This window comes from Miscanthus floridulus, chromosome 5, assembly GCF_019320115.1.
Source record: "Miscanthus floridulus cultivar M001 chromosome 5, ASM1932011v1, whole genome shotgun sequence".
Taxonomy (NCBI): domain Eukaryota; kingdom Viridiplantae; phylum Streptophyta; class Magnoliopsida; order Poales; family Poaceae; genus Miscanthus; species Miscanthus floridulus.
This window is the reverse complement of record NC_089584.1, coordinates 14,346,958-14,365,339: the sequence shown is the minus strand read 5'-3', so window position 1 is coordinate 14,365,339 and position 18,382 is coordinate 14,346,958. Positions and strand designations below refer to the sequence as shown.

General features: G+C 45.0%; 1 protein-coding gene across 2 annotated transcripts; it reads right to left on the bottom strand.

Moving 5' to 3' along the window:
* Positions 1–3,479: 3,479 nt before the first annotated feature.
* On the bottom strand, positions 3,480–6,624 carry LOC136451579 (probable protein phosphatase 2C 1). 2 transcript variants are annotated; one of them, XM_066452275.1, is made up of 12 exons: positions 6,435–6,624; positions 5,920–5,971; positions 5,722–5,801; positions 5,437–5,518; positions 5,132–5,208; positions 4,951–5,030; positions 4,766–4,863; positions 4,311–4,434; positions 4,139–4,221; positions 4,000–4,048; positions 3,843–3,910; positions 3,480–3,750 (listed from the first exon to the last, which is right to left on the bottom strand). In XM_066452275.1, the coding sequence occupies exons 1-12, from the start codon at positions 6,542–6,544 to the stop codon at positions 3,682–3,684; spliced, it is 972 nt and encodes a 323-aa protein (XP_066308372.1). In that variant the 5' UTR covers positions 6,545–6,624; the 3' UTR covers positions 3,480–3,681. The 2 variants fall into 2 exon arrangements, with proteins under 2 accessions (XP_066308372.1, XP_066308373.1); XM_066452276.1 differs by having other exon boundaries at positions 5,132–5,202.
* Between the last annotated feature and the right edge of the window lie 11,758 nt (positions 6,625–18,382).

The window sequence follows — 18,382 nt, the reverse complement described above, 5'->3', positions numbered from 1 at the left end:
GGACTTTTTGGAATCCTTGTGAAATTGTCTATGCAGTGGATCTATAATATGGCATGTTTTAGTTTAAATATTTTTTGCGGTAAAAATAGATTTGTGCAGTAAGGTTGTAATGTTAGTTGAATTTATTATTTTTCATAACTGTAGATCTAGGGCTCCAAATGAAGTGAAATTTTTGTGGCATGCTACTCATATGATAGTTGATGTGTGGTAAAAATTTCATGAGTATTGAGTGAAGTATGAGTGAGTTATTGGTTTATCTCGCTCTCACATGAATTCTTGCTTTAGCAACTTGTCCTTTTCATAGAGGTTGCTATACATATCCAAATGGAGTAAAATTTGTACATTAGACTATTGAGAGTATATGTGAGCTACTGTAATTTTTGTAGAAGTTATTGTGCACTTTTGGTATATGTTCATTAAGTCACTTTGTTATCTAAAATAAATTAAGAAATGCATTAAAAGAAATTATTTGGTCATGGACACTAGGTTTTCTGGTGTTCTTTAGTCATGTGTGAAATGTTGGTAAAGTTGGTTTTGCCCAATTATGTATTTGCAACATAAGTTAATAATTATTTTCTTGCCGATGTGGTTTATGAACAGATCTGGGAACTTAGCAAAGTTCTTCATGATAATGTGCTTTGTTGTGAAACTTGTTTATACAAAAGTTGTAGATAATTCATGTATCTAGCTTCTATTAAAATTTGGTGTCATTTGGCCAAGTAGTTTAAGAGTTACAGCTGTTTAAAGTTGGGTTTCAGAAATGCCTGCTTTCTGTCAATTGTGGACCAGTTTCTGTAAATGGATATATTTGACTTAGTTAACTTGAGAATCATGCTAATATGATTAAAGATGAATTGTAGAAAATTCCATAAGCTTTCCAGATTATCTTATTGCGTGTCTTTTGGATTAGTACAACTCCTGTTATGAGTAAAATTAGCTACTGCTGTTGCAGCCTTGACTCTGTGATTTCTGTGAATAACTTGTTTGCTTGATATGAGTTGATATGAGTAGCTTGCTCTCTATAGTTAGTGGTGTGAGGTTAGTTAAATAGCTATTGGTGTCTATGTCTTGCATAATCTTGTGTTTGTCTTGAATGTTTATGTGATGCATCTTGTGTTACAATTCATCACATTCATACACATGCATCTTGCATCTCATCTAGGTGCGCTAGATGAACCACGTGAAGAACATGATGTTGGAGCCGAACCCGAAGATGATGCATGGAGGATCTATCCCGAAGATGGAAGGACTAAGCGAATGCTAGGACCTGAGACGTCACCAGGACGGTGCAAGCTAACTGAACTGACTTGTGTCGAATCCCAGGCAAGCCCCGGAGCATTATAAGTCTCCTAATTTATAAAAGCAATTCTTTCTATATATATGAGTTTATATATTATTGCATTAAGTTGTAGGAGTTGATTGAAACCGTTGATGCATTTATTACTATCCTTGTCTACCTTATTACCTTTTACCCGGTTAGGTTAGGATCGAATAACTGCTTAGCCTTGCTTAGACCGGTAGCGATCGGTGATATCCGGTCACCTGCATTATAGGTGGTTACTGGAAGAGTTTAGCTATGGAAATGATGATATCCTGGAATTAACCATGTGTGATGGATAATTGGAGACCAGACAGAAAAAGTTGGAGGCAACCAGACAGGGTTCTGGGGTGCTGTTAGTTTCCGTCTGTGTCGATTAAGGACCGACCGTTGTTGGGCCTCGAGTCATGTTGAACGCATGCCTTACATTTAGCTGGCCGGATAAAGTACCTTCCGACCGCGAAGCTGGGAGATTATTCGGGCCGAGTAGATTGCCCGCAGCGCACTGTGCCGGAGCAGGTGTGGTAGGACACGGGGATGAGATGATAAGACCAAAGTGCAGTCGGTCGGCCCCCGGGTACATGTGGTTCCTGGCAAACTCGAGATTCCTGGATAGTTGACTCGGTGATCAATATCTCACTTTAGCGGGTGAGTGAGGTTTGTGTAAGGAATAAATCACCAGCTGGTTAGGAATCGATTCGAATCGCCATCGCTCCTGAATAGTGAGCACTTGACTCGAGTTACTGCATCATAGTAATTATTATGGAACAATGATGGTTATCTGGATGGTATGGGATATGCTAAATCTAAATTGGTAACTGGATGTTATTGGTTAATCAAGTGATTGCTATAGTACAGGTGCTTACCTAGATGGATAGGTCATAATAAAGATGATGCAAAGTACTTAAAATGGTTTCTTCATGATAGCTTATGCTTTTCGCAAACAAGTCAGCTAGCCCACTAAAGAAAGCCATGCATAATCCTTGGTGTCGCTTTATTTTGGTTTAAGACGGGTAAGTCTGGCTGAGTACATTCGAGTACTTAGGGTTTATCCCACCTTGTTGTAGGTGATGTTCTCGACCTGTTGATGAGGGTCGCTAACCACCGGTGGGCTCGGTGATTCTATACTTACTTCTCATCTATATGTTTTTGTTGGATGATGTCACTATGCTAGCAATATATTTGAAACTTATATTAATGTAATCATTTGAAAGCTATGTTGTTTTCACTAAGCGGTTTTGAAACCCAAACTTGTACTATTATTTGTTAACCCCTTTGTAATATTATTTCCGCTGCAACCCGATGTATGTGATGTGTATTTGCTTAATCACGCGATCTTGGTTGTGATGTTGATTTACCGAGGTCTTTCGGGACACTCGGCGGACTACCGGGTTTATATGAGTGAAAGTATGGGTGTGTCAACGTGTTAGCGGGGACAACCGTACTTGATCTTGTATAAATTGGGCGGTTCTGTCACAGCTGCTATGTGATGAATATTGGTAACATGTTGGTGCCATGAAACCTTTGTGATGAAAAATAGTAAGGTAGCTGCTGTTGTGTGATGAATGTTTGTTTACTGTTGCAGTACTCTAATTGTTGTTATATTGTTCTCATATGTTGTTGCATTCTGGACAAATGAACAATCTTCATATTCATCATTCAACATTGATTGATTCATTCATCCATCCATCCATACATCCATTCATCCATGACTACTCACACACACAGATAGTGCTGAGGACCTATATATTGGAGGAGAAGCCTAGGGGCTCAGTTGGCGCCAACAACCCTAACTTTGGCGCCAAAACGCTCGGCCTAGGGCTGGCCTGGGAATGGCACGGAAGCAAACCAACTAGTTCACAGAGCCTCTCAAGCCTAAGGACATCTAAGTCATTTGGTTGCGCCGTTACCCACCGTTAGGAGCAAAACTGGACGGAATGACGTGTTGGACAAAAGAGTTTAGCGTCATGGCACCAGGGTCCGTGTGAACTTTTTGGTGGCATGTAGGAATAGAGCATCTTTCATAATGGCACACAAGGAAAAGGCCCTTAGCGATTGGTTTGCCTTGCTCGCGCAAAACGAAAGGGTCACAAGCGGCTTGACCCCAATACGTATCCTAGCTTCGAAGGCATAATATCCATCAACGGTAAAGGTGTGAACACAAGACACTAGGCTGATGTGTACCAAAACTTGACTGCATATTTTCATTGATATTTAAACCCAATCTGGGAGGGAGGAGTATATACGCACAGCTACACACAATGACATAAACTTATGTTGCTTAAATTGTTTTATGTGCAGTATAATACAGTCACAGAAAAGAAGAATGAAGAGAATGAAAATGATGATGGTCCAAGAACTCTTCATTCAGCAGATGCAACCACAGCAGCAGCGCCTTGCTCATTCCCCTTTTGTTCTTCTGTGTCGCCACCCTGAAATAGCACATATTCACATCACCGAAAGGATAAAAAGATTAAATGGTGTTGCTTTTGTATCAAAAAGTTGAGTGGTTTTGTAGGTCTACCTCGTCCTCTGGGACCACTACTGTCTTCACTTGTGCGACAATGACTGTGATGTCATCCATCTTACCGCCTACAGTTACAAATTTGGGCACCAATGAGCTTACTGATCTTGCTGTTGTACATAAAGAGCATGGCATCTTATAAAGAGCTTATGCATGCCTATTAATTTGGCTCCAAGTATCTTCTTCCACCAGGGGACATCAAAACCCTGCATATCCGGAGTGCAACATGTTCCATCATTGATGATGTAAAGAATGACATGTAGAAAAGAGCATCATAAGAGATGTTTCTATCTCACCCTACTCCGGGCCTCCATTGAGTAGGGTGAATCGAATGTGACATCCACCGAATGTTTTCTTGCAAGCTCTGCCAACGCTTTTGCTGTGTAAAAGTTTAACATGGTTTTAGAAGGGGCTGGATTGCTGGAACATGTGGTCCAATGACCCCTGTTGTGGAAGCAAGAAATTTACCAGCTTCATGTACACCTGGTGACTCAGAAATTATGGAAACGATCTCTTGATCAAAGATGTTGTCAAAAAGTCCATCTGAACCACTCACAATTATATCACCCTCCATGAGATTTACACTGCAAACCTGACAGACCGACAGACTTAGAAAATCAGAAATCTTTATTGAACAGCTGGATCATATATGCACATGTTGACTGTTGTCGTGAAGCTCACTAAATCTGAAAGTAACTAGGAGGTGTTCAATATACTGATACGACAATCTTAATATGCACATGACACTTTTCTTTTTCCATTTAGATCATGTGATTTAATGAATCCAATATTGAGTCTTCCTAATAGGTTGACTTCCATATATCAACTAGCCACCTTTAAGCTTAAATTTTTACGGTGATGTATCATATTGATGGTGACTAAACATAATAAATAAAAATTAATTAGTAAAAGAAGGTAGATACCAATGCATCCTGATATGTTTGACCCACTGCCTCTGAGCTTATCTGGTATGGACAGTCAAAATAATGTTCTTGAGGGGATATAGAGAACATTACTTGACCTAGTATGTCATTTAAGACGAGGAGAGAATCACTGGTTAGAATTGGTACAAAATAGGTAATTTGTATATTGTTTTATTCAAGTTTACCTTTACGAATAACTTTCAACCCACAGTCTCCCACACTTGCAATTTTCAGAGTCCCGGTCTTCTCAAGCTTGGCGATGATTCTATTACCATTGAAATGAATTGTACATCTTTTTAAGTATCACTCGGAACAAATAGTTACCTATAACGCCGTAACATATAACACTTTAAAAACAATGCTTACACTGTTGCAGATCCAATAGAAGAAGTTGCAGCATGAGCTTTCCTGAGAAGAATCTGAGGATCACGACTGACCTGCAACTTCCATGTGACGTAAATTTGTTACAGGCGTACCCAGTGCAAAGAGCTCCCGCTCTGTGCGGGGTCTAGGGAAGGGTGTTAGTGGCAAGCCTTACCCTCGCCTGTGCAATACGAGGAGACCGCGACTCGAACCCGGAACCTTCCGGTCACAGACGGTAAATTTGTTACAGGCACATAGAGTAAAGGAAATGGTGTATGTTAATAGTGCTGAGGTTTAGCAAGAGACACCTCCTCATCATTGAGAAAATTAGAGCTGTTTCTCATGAGCTCTCGAGAGAATAGAGCTGGATTGACATCTTTTTCTGCCCATCTGTCAGTAGATAAGAGAATGACTAGCAGGATAAAAACCATGTGTTAATGCATATTACTGAAAACAACATATGCTTATTGAAAGTGCTACAAACACTCAGAAGTAAAAGGCACTGATTGCCTATCAAAAAAAAAACACTGACAGTTCACTGCAGCACTTCTTTTGTGTGGAGAAACAGTTTGTTGCAGCAAAGATGGGCATACCCCGAGACACCATCTGCAATGGCAAATACTCCGCCAGCATCGCTATTGGCAAAGAAAGCATCTTCTCCGCCACTTGCAGCCTGCGAAATATAAAAAATACAATGGATGTCCGGCAAGCTCAATTGCAAAAAGGATTAAGAAAAAACAAACAATGTTCCCGGAGCAATTTGAATTATGTGGTTTAAATAAATAACTAACCTTTCTTGGGTGTGGGATTAGATGAGTACCAATAGACAACACAGCTTCCAACCTACAATTACAGGTTCATATGTCTGAATACCGAGTTACTGACAGATGAAATAGACTACAACAACTTGAAGAGTTATAATTAGCTGCAGCTACAACCTACAATTGTGCCATTAGTTAGCTGGACTGAAGCAAACAAATTAAACTTGCACCTCGATGGCAACAACAAGAGTTGACAGTGACCAAAACTAGAGGCCATCAAGGCAAATGCACATAGATAAAAGTATAAAACATCACTGGGCACACATACGAGGAGAAGTTCTGCTAAACTGAATTGCATATAGATAAAGGCGCATAAAATAGGCGGGAATAAAAACTGAATTGCAATCTCGTAGTCTCCTAGTTTCAATTACTGATACAAACACTACTCCAGCCTCCCAAGAACAGGGAGAATCCAAACATCTGAGAATATCCGTGCAACAAAGTGAAAGCGGAGAGAGTGTGGGGGACCAAAGACAGGGACGTACTTGGCTGCGCGAACAGGGGAGAAGCGCGAGCGGCGGATTGGAGGATGAGGAGACGGGGAAGGAGCGCGGAAGCGAGGAGGCGAGAGGCGGGAAGCAGTGGAGGCCGCCATTGCAATCTCCTCGCTACGGTCGCTCGCGGCAAAGGCAACGCGGTGGTGGTGGCTGAGGGGTGGAGGCAGACAGGCCACATCAGCCCCGGGGCTGAGGCCTGTACATGGTAGTAGTGCCTAGTGGCGTTCACCTTTTTACATATCCGACATAAACTTCTTAGAGATTTTTTTTTTTGCAGGGCCCTGTTAAAATCAAGCCCTTTGTTACAATTTGTTGAAGAAAAGAACAAATATTTCAAAAAAAAAAGCTTCACCCAATGTGTTTTCAATAATGGATCACAATTTTGGAAAGGGGTGCTTGAAACAAGGAAGGCTGTCAGTTGGGGTTTAGTTTCCAGTGTTAATAATGGGGAAAATACCTTATTCTGGGAGGATGTATGGGCTACCAATATTCCACTGCAACTAGAATTTCCAAGTCTGTACAGGATCTGTGATGATAACACTTGCTCAGTTGCAAGTTGCTGGGCTCAGTTGCAATTTAGGAATGGCTACAAGTTTTTTGGCGGCAAACTGACGCGATGGAGATCGAAGGGCCATTTGAGAAGTTGACTGCTTTTTTTTTCTCTTAGCTTGCTTTCCTGTTGACGTCCTGATTTTGCTTGTCATCTAAGCTGAAGTTGAAGCTTTCAAAGCACCTGGGTGGAAGGCCTGGTCTACTGAAGCTGATGGAGTCCCAGAAGGGAGGCGTAGTAGATTTCTCTCGTGTTTTCTGGTTTCTTTTACCTTCTTGGGTCTGTTTTTTCGTTTTCAAGTAGGGGTCGCTTTCTGTGTAGCTATCAGGTCTGGATGTTTGCTACGTTTAGTCCCCTTCTCGCTCCTGCGTGGTTGCCCGGTGCTGTGCACGGCGGGCTTTGTTGCTTCCACTCTGTAATCTGGCGCCCCCAGCCGTCTTGTAATTGTGACATGTTTGCTTTTTAAAAGCAGGGTTTTACCTTGGTCAGAAAAAAAAAATGACTGCGCTGCCCAGACGTCGTCAGCACCGCCAGGCCGTACGTGGGACCGCTCGTGCCTCTCCGCTTCTCACGCACATTACAACATAGCAACACCTGATTTATTTTTACAACATCTAGATGAAACACTTGCAACATACATCCGAAACAACTGAAATGTTTGCAGCATACGTCTGAAACACTTGCAAAACACCAGAAAAAACTTGAAAACACGTGTATAGCCACTGCAAACATATGCAAATATCGAGATGAAACGCTTGTAACATACGTATGAAAACACATGAAACACTTGCATATATATGCAAAATCCCGATCTAGTTTTTCAACATCCAAATGAAACACTTGCAACATAGGTCTGAAATAGATGAAACGTTTGGAATATGCACTTGAAACATACGTGTATAGCCATTGCAACATGAATATCCCGATCTACTTTTGCAACATCGATATAATAAAACACTTGGAACATACCTCTGAAATATTTGAAACACTTGGAACATACACTTACAACATGCGCTTTCAGTGCAATGTCACATTGCTGCTTGGACGAATGGAGGCTCGTCATTGCGGAGCTCAACGACGGCATAGAGGTCGGCTGCCTCGCATGGAGCTCGCAGTGGCACGGAGGTCGCCGGTGCGACAGCGGTGGGGCCAACTCGCTGGCGGGGGCGATGCCACACGAATCTCCTCCCCTTGCCTGCTTGCTGGAGGATTCGTCATGGAGGCTCGCCGACTCGGTGGAGCGGCCGTGGCCGGTGGATGCGCGCTATGTGGGGAGGAGAAGGAAGCGGGACGAGTAGGAGGAGCTAGGCGGACGTAGGTGCGTGGCGGCGGGTATCATTGCCAAAGGCGAGACCATGTGGGAGGCCTCTGAGTGCGGGTCTAGACATTCGGGTCGGGGCGCTTTTATAGGAGCAAACATTAAGTAAACAATGGTAAGACTGAATTTTAGGGGAAGAAACGACATAGCTGTTCCAAGCATTGGTGAGATCATTGTCATTGTCGTCTTTCAGTCGGTAGGCGTCCGGTCGGATCACCTCGACCTTCAGTCGTCCGAATCCTTGCCCGCTACGCCCTCTTTCTTGGCCGCTGCTTCTTCGCCTTTTTCTTCCTTCAGCCCACCGGTCTGTCGTAGAAGGCGCTTGAGGAGCTCACAGTCCTTGTAGAGGTGTTTGACGGGGTAAGCATGATTAGTACATGGGCTCTCCATGAGCTCGTTGAAGTGGTCCAAAAGGCCCTGTTGGGCTGCTTGCCCGTGTGATCAGCTGTGGCGACCAACGCAGAGTTGGCCGGTCGACGGTGATCTTTTCTATTCTTTTTGCCTCTCTGCATGGAGGGACCTTCGTCCTGATCCTCGTGCTTGGTCTTGCCTTTGCCTTGGCCTCCATTGAAGCGTTGTGGGAGCGGCACTCTCTAGATGTGTCGGGCAAAGGCCCGTGGTCCCAGGCCATTCGGGCTGGGATTACGGTCGTCCGGCCGGCAACCACGCCTGGGGTGTGTTTCACCAGTCCTCGCGATGGTCTGGCCGTGGTCTGTGTGGCCTACCATCACTGCTGCTCGATGGACATCATCATCATGCTTGGATCGACGTCGGTTGCTGATGACGCTACGAGCGTCTTGGTTCGGCCCGAGCCACTCGCGTACAGGCGGTCGGTGCAGAACGTGCGCCAGGTCAAGCCAGGGCGCATATGTAGCCTCTTGTGCCGCGCTCGGTGGCTGTAGCGGTGAGCGGGTGGAGCGATTCGTCTGGTGTGTCCCCACTCGCCTGGTGGAGAGAGAGGGTGCGAGTCGGTGTCTTGATGCGGAGCTCTCCGCCTATTGAACAACGGCGGTTTCCACCAGTGCCCAGAGGTTTCGGTAGATCGCCTGTTCCTGGGGGTCATTCGGCTCGGGAAGGCTGCGCATAAGCATTACCACAGCGGTGATGTTCTAGTCAGTCCAAGCGAACTGTGGAGGATCGTTCCCCCCATCCATGAGGGTGCGCTGGACCTGGCGGGCGTGACTCCGGGCGTCGCTCACCGGTTTAAGCGCATGGGGCACAGTGTGGTGCGCCGAGCGCACTGGCGTAGGTGGCGACTGGTTCTATCACCATTATCGTAGTTCCTCGCCGTGCTTTCGGGTGAGCGTGAGGGTCCTCGCACAAGGGTGTAGAGGGGTGTGAGTCTGCAAGGACTCCTCTACCACTGGCAGCTGTCCCGAAGCATCCGCCATAGTGCACTCCTAGGACGAACGATGGCTAGGTGCCATGTCGCCGATGCTGGAGCCGTCACTCTCAACATCGTCATCCATAAGGTTGAGGAAACAAGTGGGAGCATAGCTCGCCATCCCCAAAAATTCAGACATGAGAGGGGGCGGCGTCGGCATCCTTCGGAGCCCCCGAGCATACGCATCCACAGGGGATGCGAGGCCATAGGGGAACCAGTCGCATGGCGGTCGCGGTAGGGACAACGGGGTCCCTTCAGATAATCAGTGGAAGATAGCAAATAGTGAGTAAATAACAATATGTATATTACTCACAGCGGGGTTTAAGCTGAGAGTTTGCTCGAAATGAAGCGTAGGCGCCTCATCGTTGAAGTCGTCGTGCGTCCCAAAGCCGATGGAGGGCGCCCCTCCGACGGGTGCTGGAACAAGTGCCTCCTCGCAGAGGTGTAGTACGTCGAGCCGGTCGGCGATAAAGCCTAGGCTTCCAAAGAGGAAGTCCTGGGACGGCTCGAAGACGGGTGAAACTCACATCCCAACAGGTGGGAGTGCAGAAAACACCAGTGAGCCAAAGCGAGTTGTATCGCTTGATCCTGCCATGGCGAAGGTGGTGGAAGAGTGGGCCATCCGATGACCAAAAAGTGTTGAACGTACAGCGTCTTCTCCACGGACGACGCCAACTGTCGGTGCAGAAAGTGACCAACACGTAAATATTTGTAGTTTTATTATACGTTGTGATCGGAGGTGACCTGGCACTCAATGACACATGGTTTATACTGGTTCAGGCAACGTGCCCTACGTCCAGTTTTGAGTCGGTCGATGACTTTATTCCTGAGATCAGGTGCTCGAAGTTTGCAGTGGGGTTATAAATGAGAAGGAGAAAGATGAGGGGTACAAGAGATCCAGTCAGACTCCGGTCTGAAGGGCCGAGAGTGACGGGAGCCCCGCTATGTGCTAAGCGTTCGAGCATGTGCTCGGTATAACTTTAGAGTGTCTAAAGTTATAGAGGGTGAATCAATATAGGTGAACTGATCGATTTGAATGAATTATCTTTTGGGAGAGAGCGCATCACCTTTTATAGATGAAGGGGATGGCCTTACAAGTGAGAGGGAGAGAGTACGTACGCTGCTAAGTCTTGTTGCCTATGTTGGCGGGTACAAGATGATGGTAGGCGCCCATAATACTGTTGAATGTCAAATGCACGTGGGAGGTTGCGTTGTCTTCTTCAGGTATGGCAGGCGTCGGTGCCTGCCATACTGTTGATATCCAGAGGCATGCAAGGGGGTTTACCATGTTCGCCTGGTACGGTAAATGCCGACGCCCACAATACTGTTGATGCCCAGAGGCATGTGGGGGAGCCTTACCATGTTTGTCTGGTATTGGAGTTGATGGGGCCCACAACACTGTAGAAAAAAATGTCAACGCCTACAACACTGCTTGGGCTCTGTTATGCCAGGGAGGTCGCAGGGTACTATCCTACAGGTGTACAGGGTACGTTCCTCGGTATTGCGGTTGACTTGAGTGCCCTGACTTAGTTCTCCGTCTATTTCCTAGTCCTTACCGAGCGGACGTCCCCGGTCAGTTGGTCCCAGTCGACCCTGATTGCGCTAGTCGGAGAAGAGCAGTAAGCAGAGGTTTGGCGCATTCTTGGTCGGAGAAGCGGGTCGGAGTCGGAAGTGGTGTTTTGGCCAGGCCTTCCGGTCGGAGAGGTTGTCCGAAGGCGGGCTGGAGACCGAAGCGAGCACTCTGGTCGGAGAGGCGGGCCGGAGTCGAAAGTGGGCGTCGTTCCTCCTCGGCCAGGCCTTCTGGTCGGAGATTGGATCGCCCTTCTGGTCTGTCATTTTAGGTACTTGGGCCGGCCCAAGAGTTGCGCGTTGGTTTCGCAACGTTATCTGCTGGGCCGAGCCTTTGCTGGGAAGCCGGTCCATGAGGAACCCCGAGTTTATGAACCCGACAGAGGGAGTACAAATTTAGTGTTTGGAAGAATGAAACCCACTACCTCATAAACATGTCATCACTATCGGGTCGGAAGCCCCTATCACTACCGGAATTTCATCCGGTAGAGGATAATCGGCAATGATGGGAGTGTTACAACCATAGAAGAAGAGAACATTGTTAGCATTGTGTGTTTGATCGAATCGTCATGAGAATGACTTATTATAATTACTAGCAAATATGCCCGTACATTGCAACGGAATCCGATATGTCTTGGAATCGTACTTCATACTATTATTGGATGCGTTGTTCTTCGTATGAGCACGTATCACGAGTTAGATCACATATAGAACACAAAGGGCATAAAAATTCTGGTTTATTGGCCACCATCGAGTCAGATCACATATGGAACACATAGGGCGTAAAAATAATTATGTGTTCCATCATTGATTTGGATTAGGTTTATTGGCACGTGGAGGATGAACTCGAGCCCCGAAGTGAGTTTCTAGAAGGGACAGAAAAATAATTTTCTCCTCTTTAATATTATATATGTATATATTATATATTAGATTGGATGATAAATGATTTAAGATTTCAGTCACGGATTATTTATTATAGAGAAGGATAAATAGTTTAAATATCCATAATACTATATATTTGTTACTTATCATTTTTTTGTTTATAAAAAATGGAGACAAAAAAACCACCGTACACAACCGAACGTGGGTTTCCATCCGGGGAGATAAATATAAAGAATAAAAAAAAGAACCAGAAAAGAACACCAGGACGGAAACATATTCCACGCAAAAAAAAAAACAGACGGTTCCATGATGGCTGAGATACTTTAAGATTTTTAGGTTGGACAAAAAATTATCAGTGACAGAAATTTTACCTCTTTATAGTATTATAGATATAGATATAGATTAATTATAATGGGCATGTTTGGATCCACCAACTAAAGTTTAGCAAGCTAAACTTAGCTAGGGACCCAAACAGTCTAGCTATAATATCATCTAAAGTTTAGCTAAATTTAGCTACTTCAACCCAGCTAAAGTTTAGCTGAGTTTATTAGCTGGAGGATCAACCACCCCAACTAAACTTTAGCGGGGAGAACTTTTAGCTAGCTACAGTTTAGCTTTGAAATTTTAGCTAACTAAGAGCAACTCCAGCAGAAGAGCTATCCATGTTGTGTAATCTATATTTGAGTATTTTAGAGAAAAAGAGAGTCCAACAGCTATTGTATCTCGCTTTCTAAAATAGCAAGTCATCTATCCCGGAATTCTCGTATGCTAGGTATAGCTTGCATGTGCCGCTAGCCATTCGCCCCACCTAAATAAAAAAAGTTGTTGGAGTTTTCTGTTTTTTTACTGGGTTTCTATTTTAGAGGTTGGCTAAATTATAAGTTTAGCCATCTATTTTACCAACTCTGTTGGAGTTGCTCTAAGCTCTAATTGGGTGGATCAAATAGACTCAATGACCAAACGGTGATCCTCAAAGGAGTATTATTAGATCGATAGCATCACACAGCACACTGTAGCTTCTTCTAGCTTATTAGCTCCCCGTTCATTTGAAGAGAGAGAATAATAATATCCAACCAATCGGATAGCTTTAACAACCAATGGCAATGCGTATCATGCTGAACATGCTGCATGGGCGCCTCATCTTTACGTTGCTATTGGCCTATTGATGTAGGGTAAGATCGGACGCAAGTGTTGGTGGATATCACTATAGTGTCTTATTATGTTAGCTACACGTCCTAGTCAAAAATATTATTACTATCATCCAAATTGAGTAATGCTAGCGATTTTAGTGGGAGTTTCATTCTCATTTATTATAGTGCAACATCAGCAAAACTGATAAGATGACATGGAAGAATTAAGAGGAGAGAGAGGAGACACGTTTCACGTTCATAGAACTCAGAGCGTGTTTGGTAGCAGGGACCCAGATGTAGAAATGTTTCGGATCTATATTCTTTTAAAAAATGTTTCTAGATGAATCAAAATCACTTTATGCTACCGTTTGACTGGTAGACTGAATTCAAAAAAAAATTATAAAAATCTTATAATTGAAGACATGGTTCAAAAAAATCTAGAACTTTTTATGCGCAAAGAACAACTTATATACAATCCATAACTTGTTGCACTTAAAAATGGTTAACTCGAAAAAATCACTAACGTATAGGAGAGGCGGAAACGGAACCGGGAGAAATCACGATCTAGCGGTTTTGAGCTCTGACGAAAGAAAAGTGTATCATTCTGGCTCTGATTCCCACGTCCCTCAAACAGGCTAGTGGCACTGATTCAGATGAGAAACGGAACCGATTTTTCTATCTGAGCACACCCTCAGATGGCATTGTTGTTTTCTAGTGAACGAAACTCCAACAAAACATATATCGAGAGCTCACAGTTTTACTTATATAGGTTTGATTGGTTGCTTGGATTAGCCTTTGCCTGTATTAGGCCTTGTGCAGCATGGCCAAAGCCAGTGTAAGCACAGACAAGTCACATTTGATAAAATTGTGTTTTGTTGTTTACATTTTAGAGGATGTAGTCATCTCTATATTCTAGTTGAGATCTTATGTTTCTATTAGAGGTATGTGAGTTAGAGAATATCTCATTTTTGTGTGTCCATCGGCTTGTGCAAAGCTACATTATCTAATACGACCAAATCAGACGTACTAGCTAATACTTTACTGAATCTGGTTTGAGCAATGTACAAACCTGCATAAGTGCCTATGCATGTAACCAAGTATGAGCAAACTGCACTACACAAGCAAGCAGCCTGGGTACAGGCTAATGTAGGCAACCAATCGGACCTTGTGGGCATGTTTGGTTGGGTGGCTAAGCAGCTATCAAGCTTATCTAGTGCAAGGTCTGTCTCTTTGGTTACCCGGCCTAGCACCTAATGAAGCCATGCCAAGTAATGCAAGGGAGGCCTGCTGCCCAGGCTTAAGCTAGCACGCAACAGATAGACGGTAGTAGCTAAAGCCAGGCCCGACCTACACAAGTGTCATGACTCCACTCAACTCCCTCTCAGCACAACAACCTCTTACCCCTGCTCGACTCTATCACTGCCGTCGTTGCTGCTAGCGCTGCTCTTGCCGTCGGTAGGAGCTTCTAGCCATGAAACCTTTCCTGCATAGGAATGAAGCTGGCCGGATCCAGGGACAGAGGCCTCGGCACCCAAGTCATCTGCATCTGCTCCTCTACGTCGACGCGGCTAAGGACGCGTGGGGCTTGGTGGGTGCACTAGCCGCAATCCACGTCCCCACCGATGTCATCATCTTTGCCGCCAGCACCATGATGCGTGAGAGGCTATGGAGAAAAGGGTGAGCTCAGGAGGCCAAAAGTGGAGGAGAGGGTGAGGGAGAGGACGCATAGGGCGTCGTGGGTGGCCGCAAGAACCGGCACAAGCTGCAATCCACCTCCCTGCCATCATCGTCATCTTTGTCGCCGGCACCATGAGGCGAAGGAGGCCACAAGGGGAGGGGAGAAGAGGGTCAGGAGGGGGATGGGCAATGAGCTTGGGAGGTCAGAAGGGGAGTCAATGGCGGCAAGGGTGGAGGGGCGTGGGCGACGAGCTCGAGAGGACAAAAGGGGATCCAAGATGAGCATGAGACGAAAGGGGAGGGGATCGATGGGCGGCGAGGGCGGAGGTGTGTTGGTGGTGGTTAATGAGAAAATTGGAAGTTCACCGTTGTCAAACGTGGACTTCGCCTGGATGCCATCCCGCAAAATGGGATTTGCCCGAATGCTACTATGAAACCATGGCTACACTGTATAATACATTTTCTCTATTATCTTTTCTAGTAAATCATTTTTTCCTCAAAACTATACCTATTGTGACCATTATGCCCATGTGCTCAATCCTTCATCTCCCCTCCCCTTGCTCTATCGGTTATCTTAACGTAGAAAAAAAGGAGCGACCACCTCACGCCGCCGCCGTCTCCTCCCTGTGCCCACTGTGTACTCAACTTTGTCGCCTCCCACTCTCCCAGTGTCCATCGCACGCCCCTGCCTCCAACACACAGGCGCCCCCAACCCGGTTTCCACATGATGAGGATATGACCTCCATGCATCCAACCATGCTTTGAGAATCACATGGAGGTCGAGGACATCAGCAAGGGTGTCCAAAACGGGAAGGAGGTCCAAAGCTTATTTGGTTCGAGTCGCCAAGGTGGAGGCCCAAATCAAGTTTGAGTCCACCTCAGAATCTATGAGCAGTCCCGAGTAAAATCAATGCCCAGAGCGCATACGGACTCCTTTTTTGACGATCCACGTATGCTTGGAAAGATAATTTGATAACATAACAAATGGCTTTGGTTTCACGTCAAAACTCATTCGGAGTCAACGGAAATCGTCGAAACAAGTCAGCGTCCATAATCTGCCAGGGTGCTGCGACACCATCTTTTCGTCCGTTGGGACGTGTATCGTCTTAGAGCCCATTAGGGGGCGCGTCCGGGGGCTGATGCCCAAGACTCTATAATTAGCCGCGCCACTCTCGTTAGGGTTTGGTTCTGTTGCGTTCTTGTTTTCCACGTGAAATAGACATTATTTGCTACAACTGTATCGCCAAGATCGTTTGCTGTTAAAACAGGGTCCCTATTCTTGATCTTGTTCGCCTGTAGCGATTAGTCCTTTCGAATAAAGACTTGAACTCCTTCTCAGATTCATAAGCCTCATATTTATTTGCAATTTCAGATTATGTTTATCCGTTCTTGCTTGTATTATCGATTTACTTGCAGGAAAGCATTCTCGGCGAGGTCAATCGCGTTGCGCGTGGTTGATAACCAACGGAGCAGTGGTGTAATGGTTGTGGGGGTCCGAATAAGTCTTGGTTCAAAGCCTAAATCGTGAACGTCGAGCCTACACCAATCGACGCTATCATACCTATTGAAAGATCGGGCCTTGTCTATATCACCACACTCACGCCTCTACGTCTCCCAACTCCATCTGACTGTCCAGGAGCAAGGAGCAAGGTCAGCAACTCTTGTCAAGGTGCATCCTAGATCTAGAATGCGCCTAGACCTAGAATGCGGCAGCGACAACGAGTAGGTACGTCAAAGGCATTGAGTAGCAGAGACAACGGAGGTGGTATCGGGCAGGAGAACAAAGAGAAGGTAGAGGAGGAGAGACTTACATTTGCCTGTATCGATTGAGCCCAGGGGCATCATGGTCACGATAGGTCCAGTTTTTAGAAAAATATGGTTTAATGAAAAAAGAAAATGGAGAAAAGGCATTATAGTGTGTAGCCATGGTTTCATAATGGTGTTCAGGTGAACCCTATTTGCAGGGTGGCATTCGAGCGAAGCCCACATTTGATAATGGTGAACTTCCAATTTTCTCGTGGTTGATAGGTAAATCCACCTACTTCTAGTTTGAGTATTTTTCTACTTCTCAAAATACTTTTGCGTGCTTTGTATCTCATGTGACCTAGATTTACAATCCGTGTTCATACAAGTTAAAACAACTTGTGTCAGTAATGGTATTGAGTCTAGTTCCATGCATGGACATATTTGCCAGTTTATGTACGTTATATATGCGCTATATATTATGCGCACACAGTAAAAAATGAGTTATTTGGATCCATGGCATTACAATTTTCGTGTTTCTGAGGTATGCCATTATCGTTCACCTATTTGGAAACTTGTCATCACAATTGTCTCTATACTCGATTCATGCCATTTTCTGCACTTGAAAACGACAACGGACCCACTTGCAGATCGTTGCAAAATACCCCTCTGACTACCCTCTCCCCACTCAAAGGCATACGGGCCCACATAGTCATCCCCTTCCTCTCACCGTCTTCTCGGTGGCAGTGACAACATCTTCCCACGAGCAAGCGCCTACGACCCCGCGGTGAGGGCACACATGGTAGCGGCCGCAAAGTCACCACCGTCGGCCAAGGCCCTGCAACCGATGATGAAGCCAGATCGAACGACCGAGCCCTGCGAATTTGGGAGACCGAAGACGGCTCACTTGACGCTGCTGATGGAGCCGAACGCCACCTTGCGTGCGTCGTCAGTATCTGCGGCGAGGTCCATCGTCTTCAAGAGTGCTTCAGCCATGGCACCGTTGAACTGCTTGGAGAAGCAAGGGCTCTACTTCCATGGGGCGGTGTTGCCGAGCTACTAGCATGACTATATATTTAGATTACTGTTGAACTGCTTGAAGCGGGTTAGAGGAAGGCGATGACTGTGGGGCCCACATGCCATTGAGTGGGGAGAGGGTAGTAGGAGTATTTTAGATGATATGAAAAATACAATGATCTGAAAATGGGCCCAGTGTCGTTTCAAGTATAGAAAATAGCATGAATTAGGTATAGGGACTATTGTAATGACAAGTTTCTAACATAGATGAATAGTAATAATATATCTTATTAGAAGCACGAAAAATGTAATGGCATGGATCCATTAATCCCAAAAATTTCATGGAACCGGTCAATTTCATCACATACTCCCTCCGTCCCAAGGCCAAAATAGTTGACGTTGATTTTATTTCTCTCTATCTCTCTTCTTCTTGTTGCATAACATCTTTTTACTTTTCTTTAATTCTCGTGTCCAAACCTAAAACGTTCTTTATTTTAGGATGATTTTTCTTAATTTCCATGTCCAAACCTAAAACGTGTGCGACGGAGAGAGTAATAGAGTTACAGTTTAAGTTGTCCTTGTGCTAAGAAATAAATCGAAAAATACGTGGATTTCCCTAAACTAAAGGGCTCGGCATTCGGGAACCAAAACGGAGAGACGATCGCT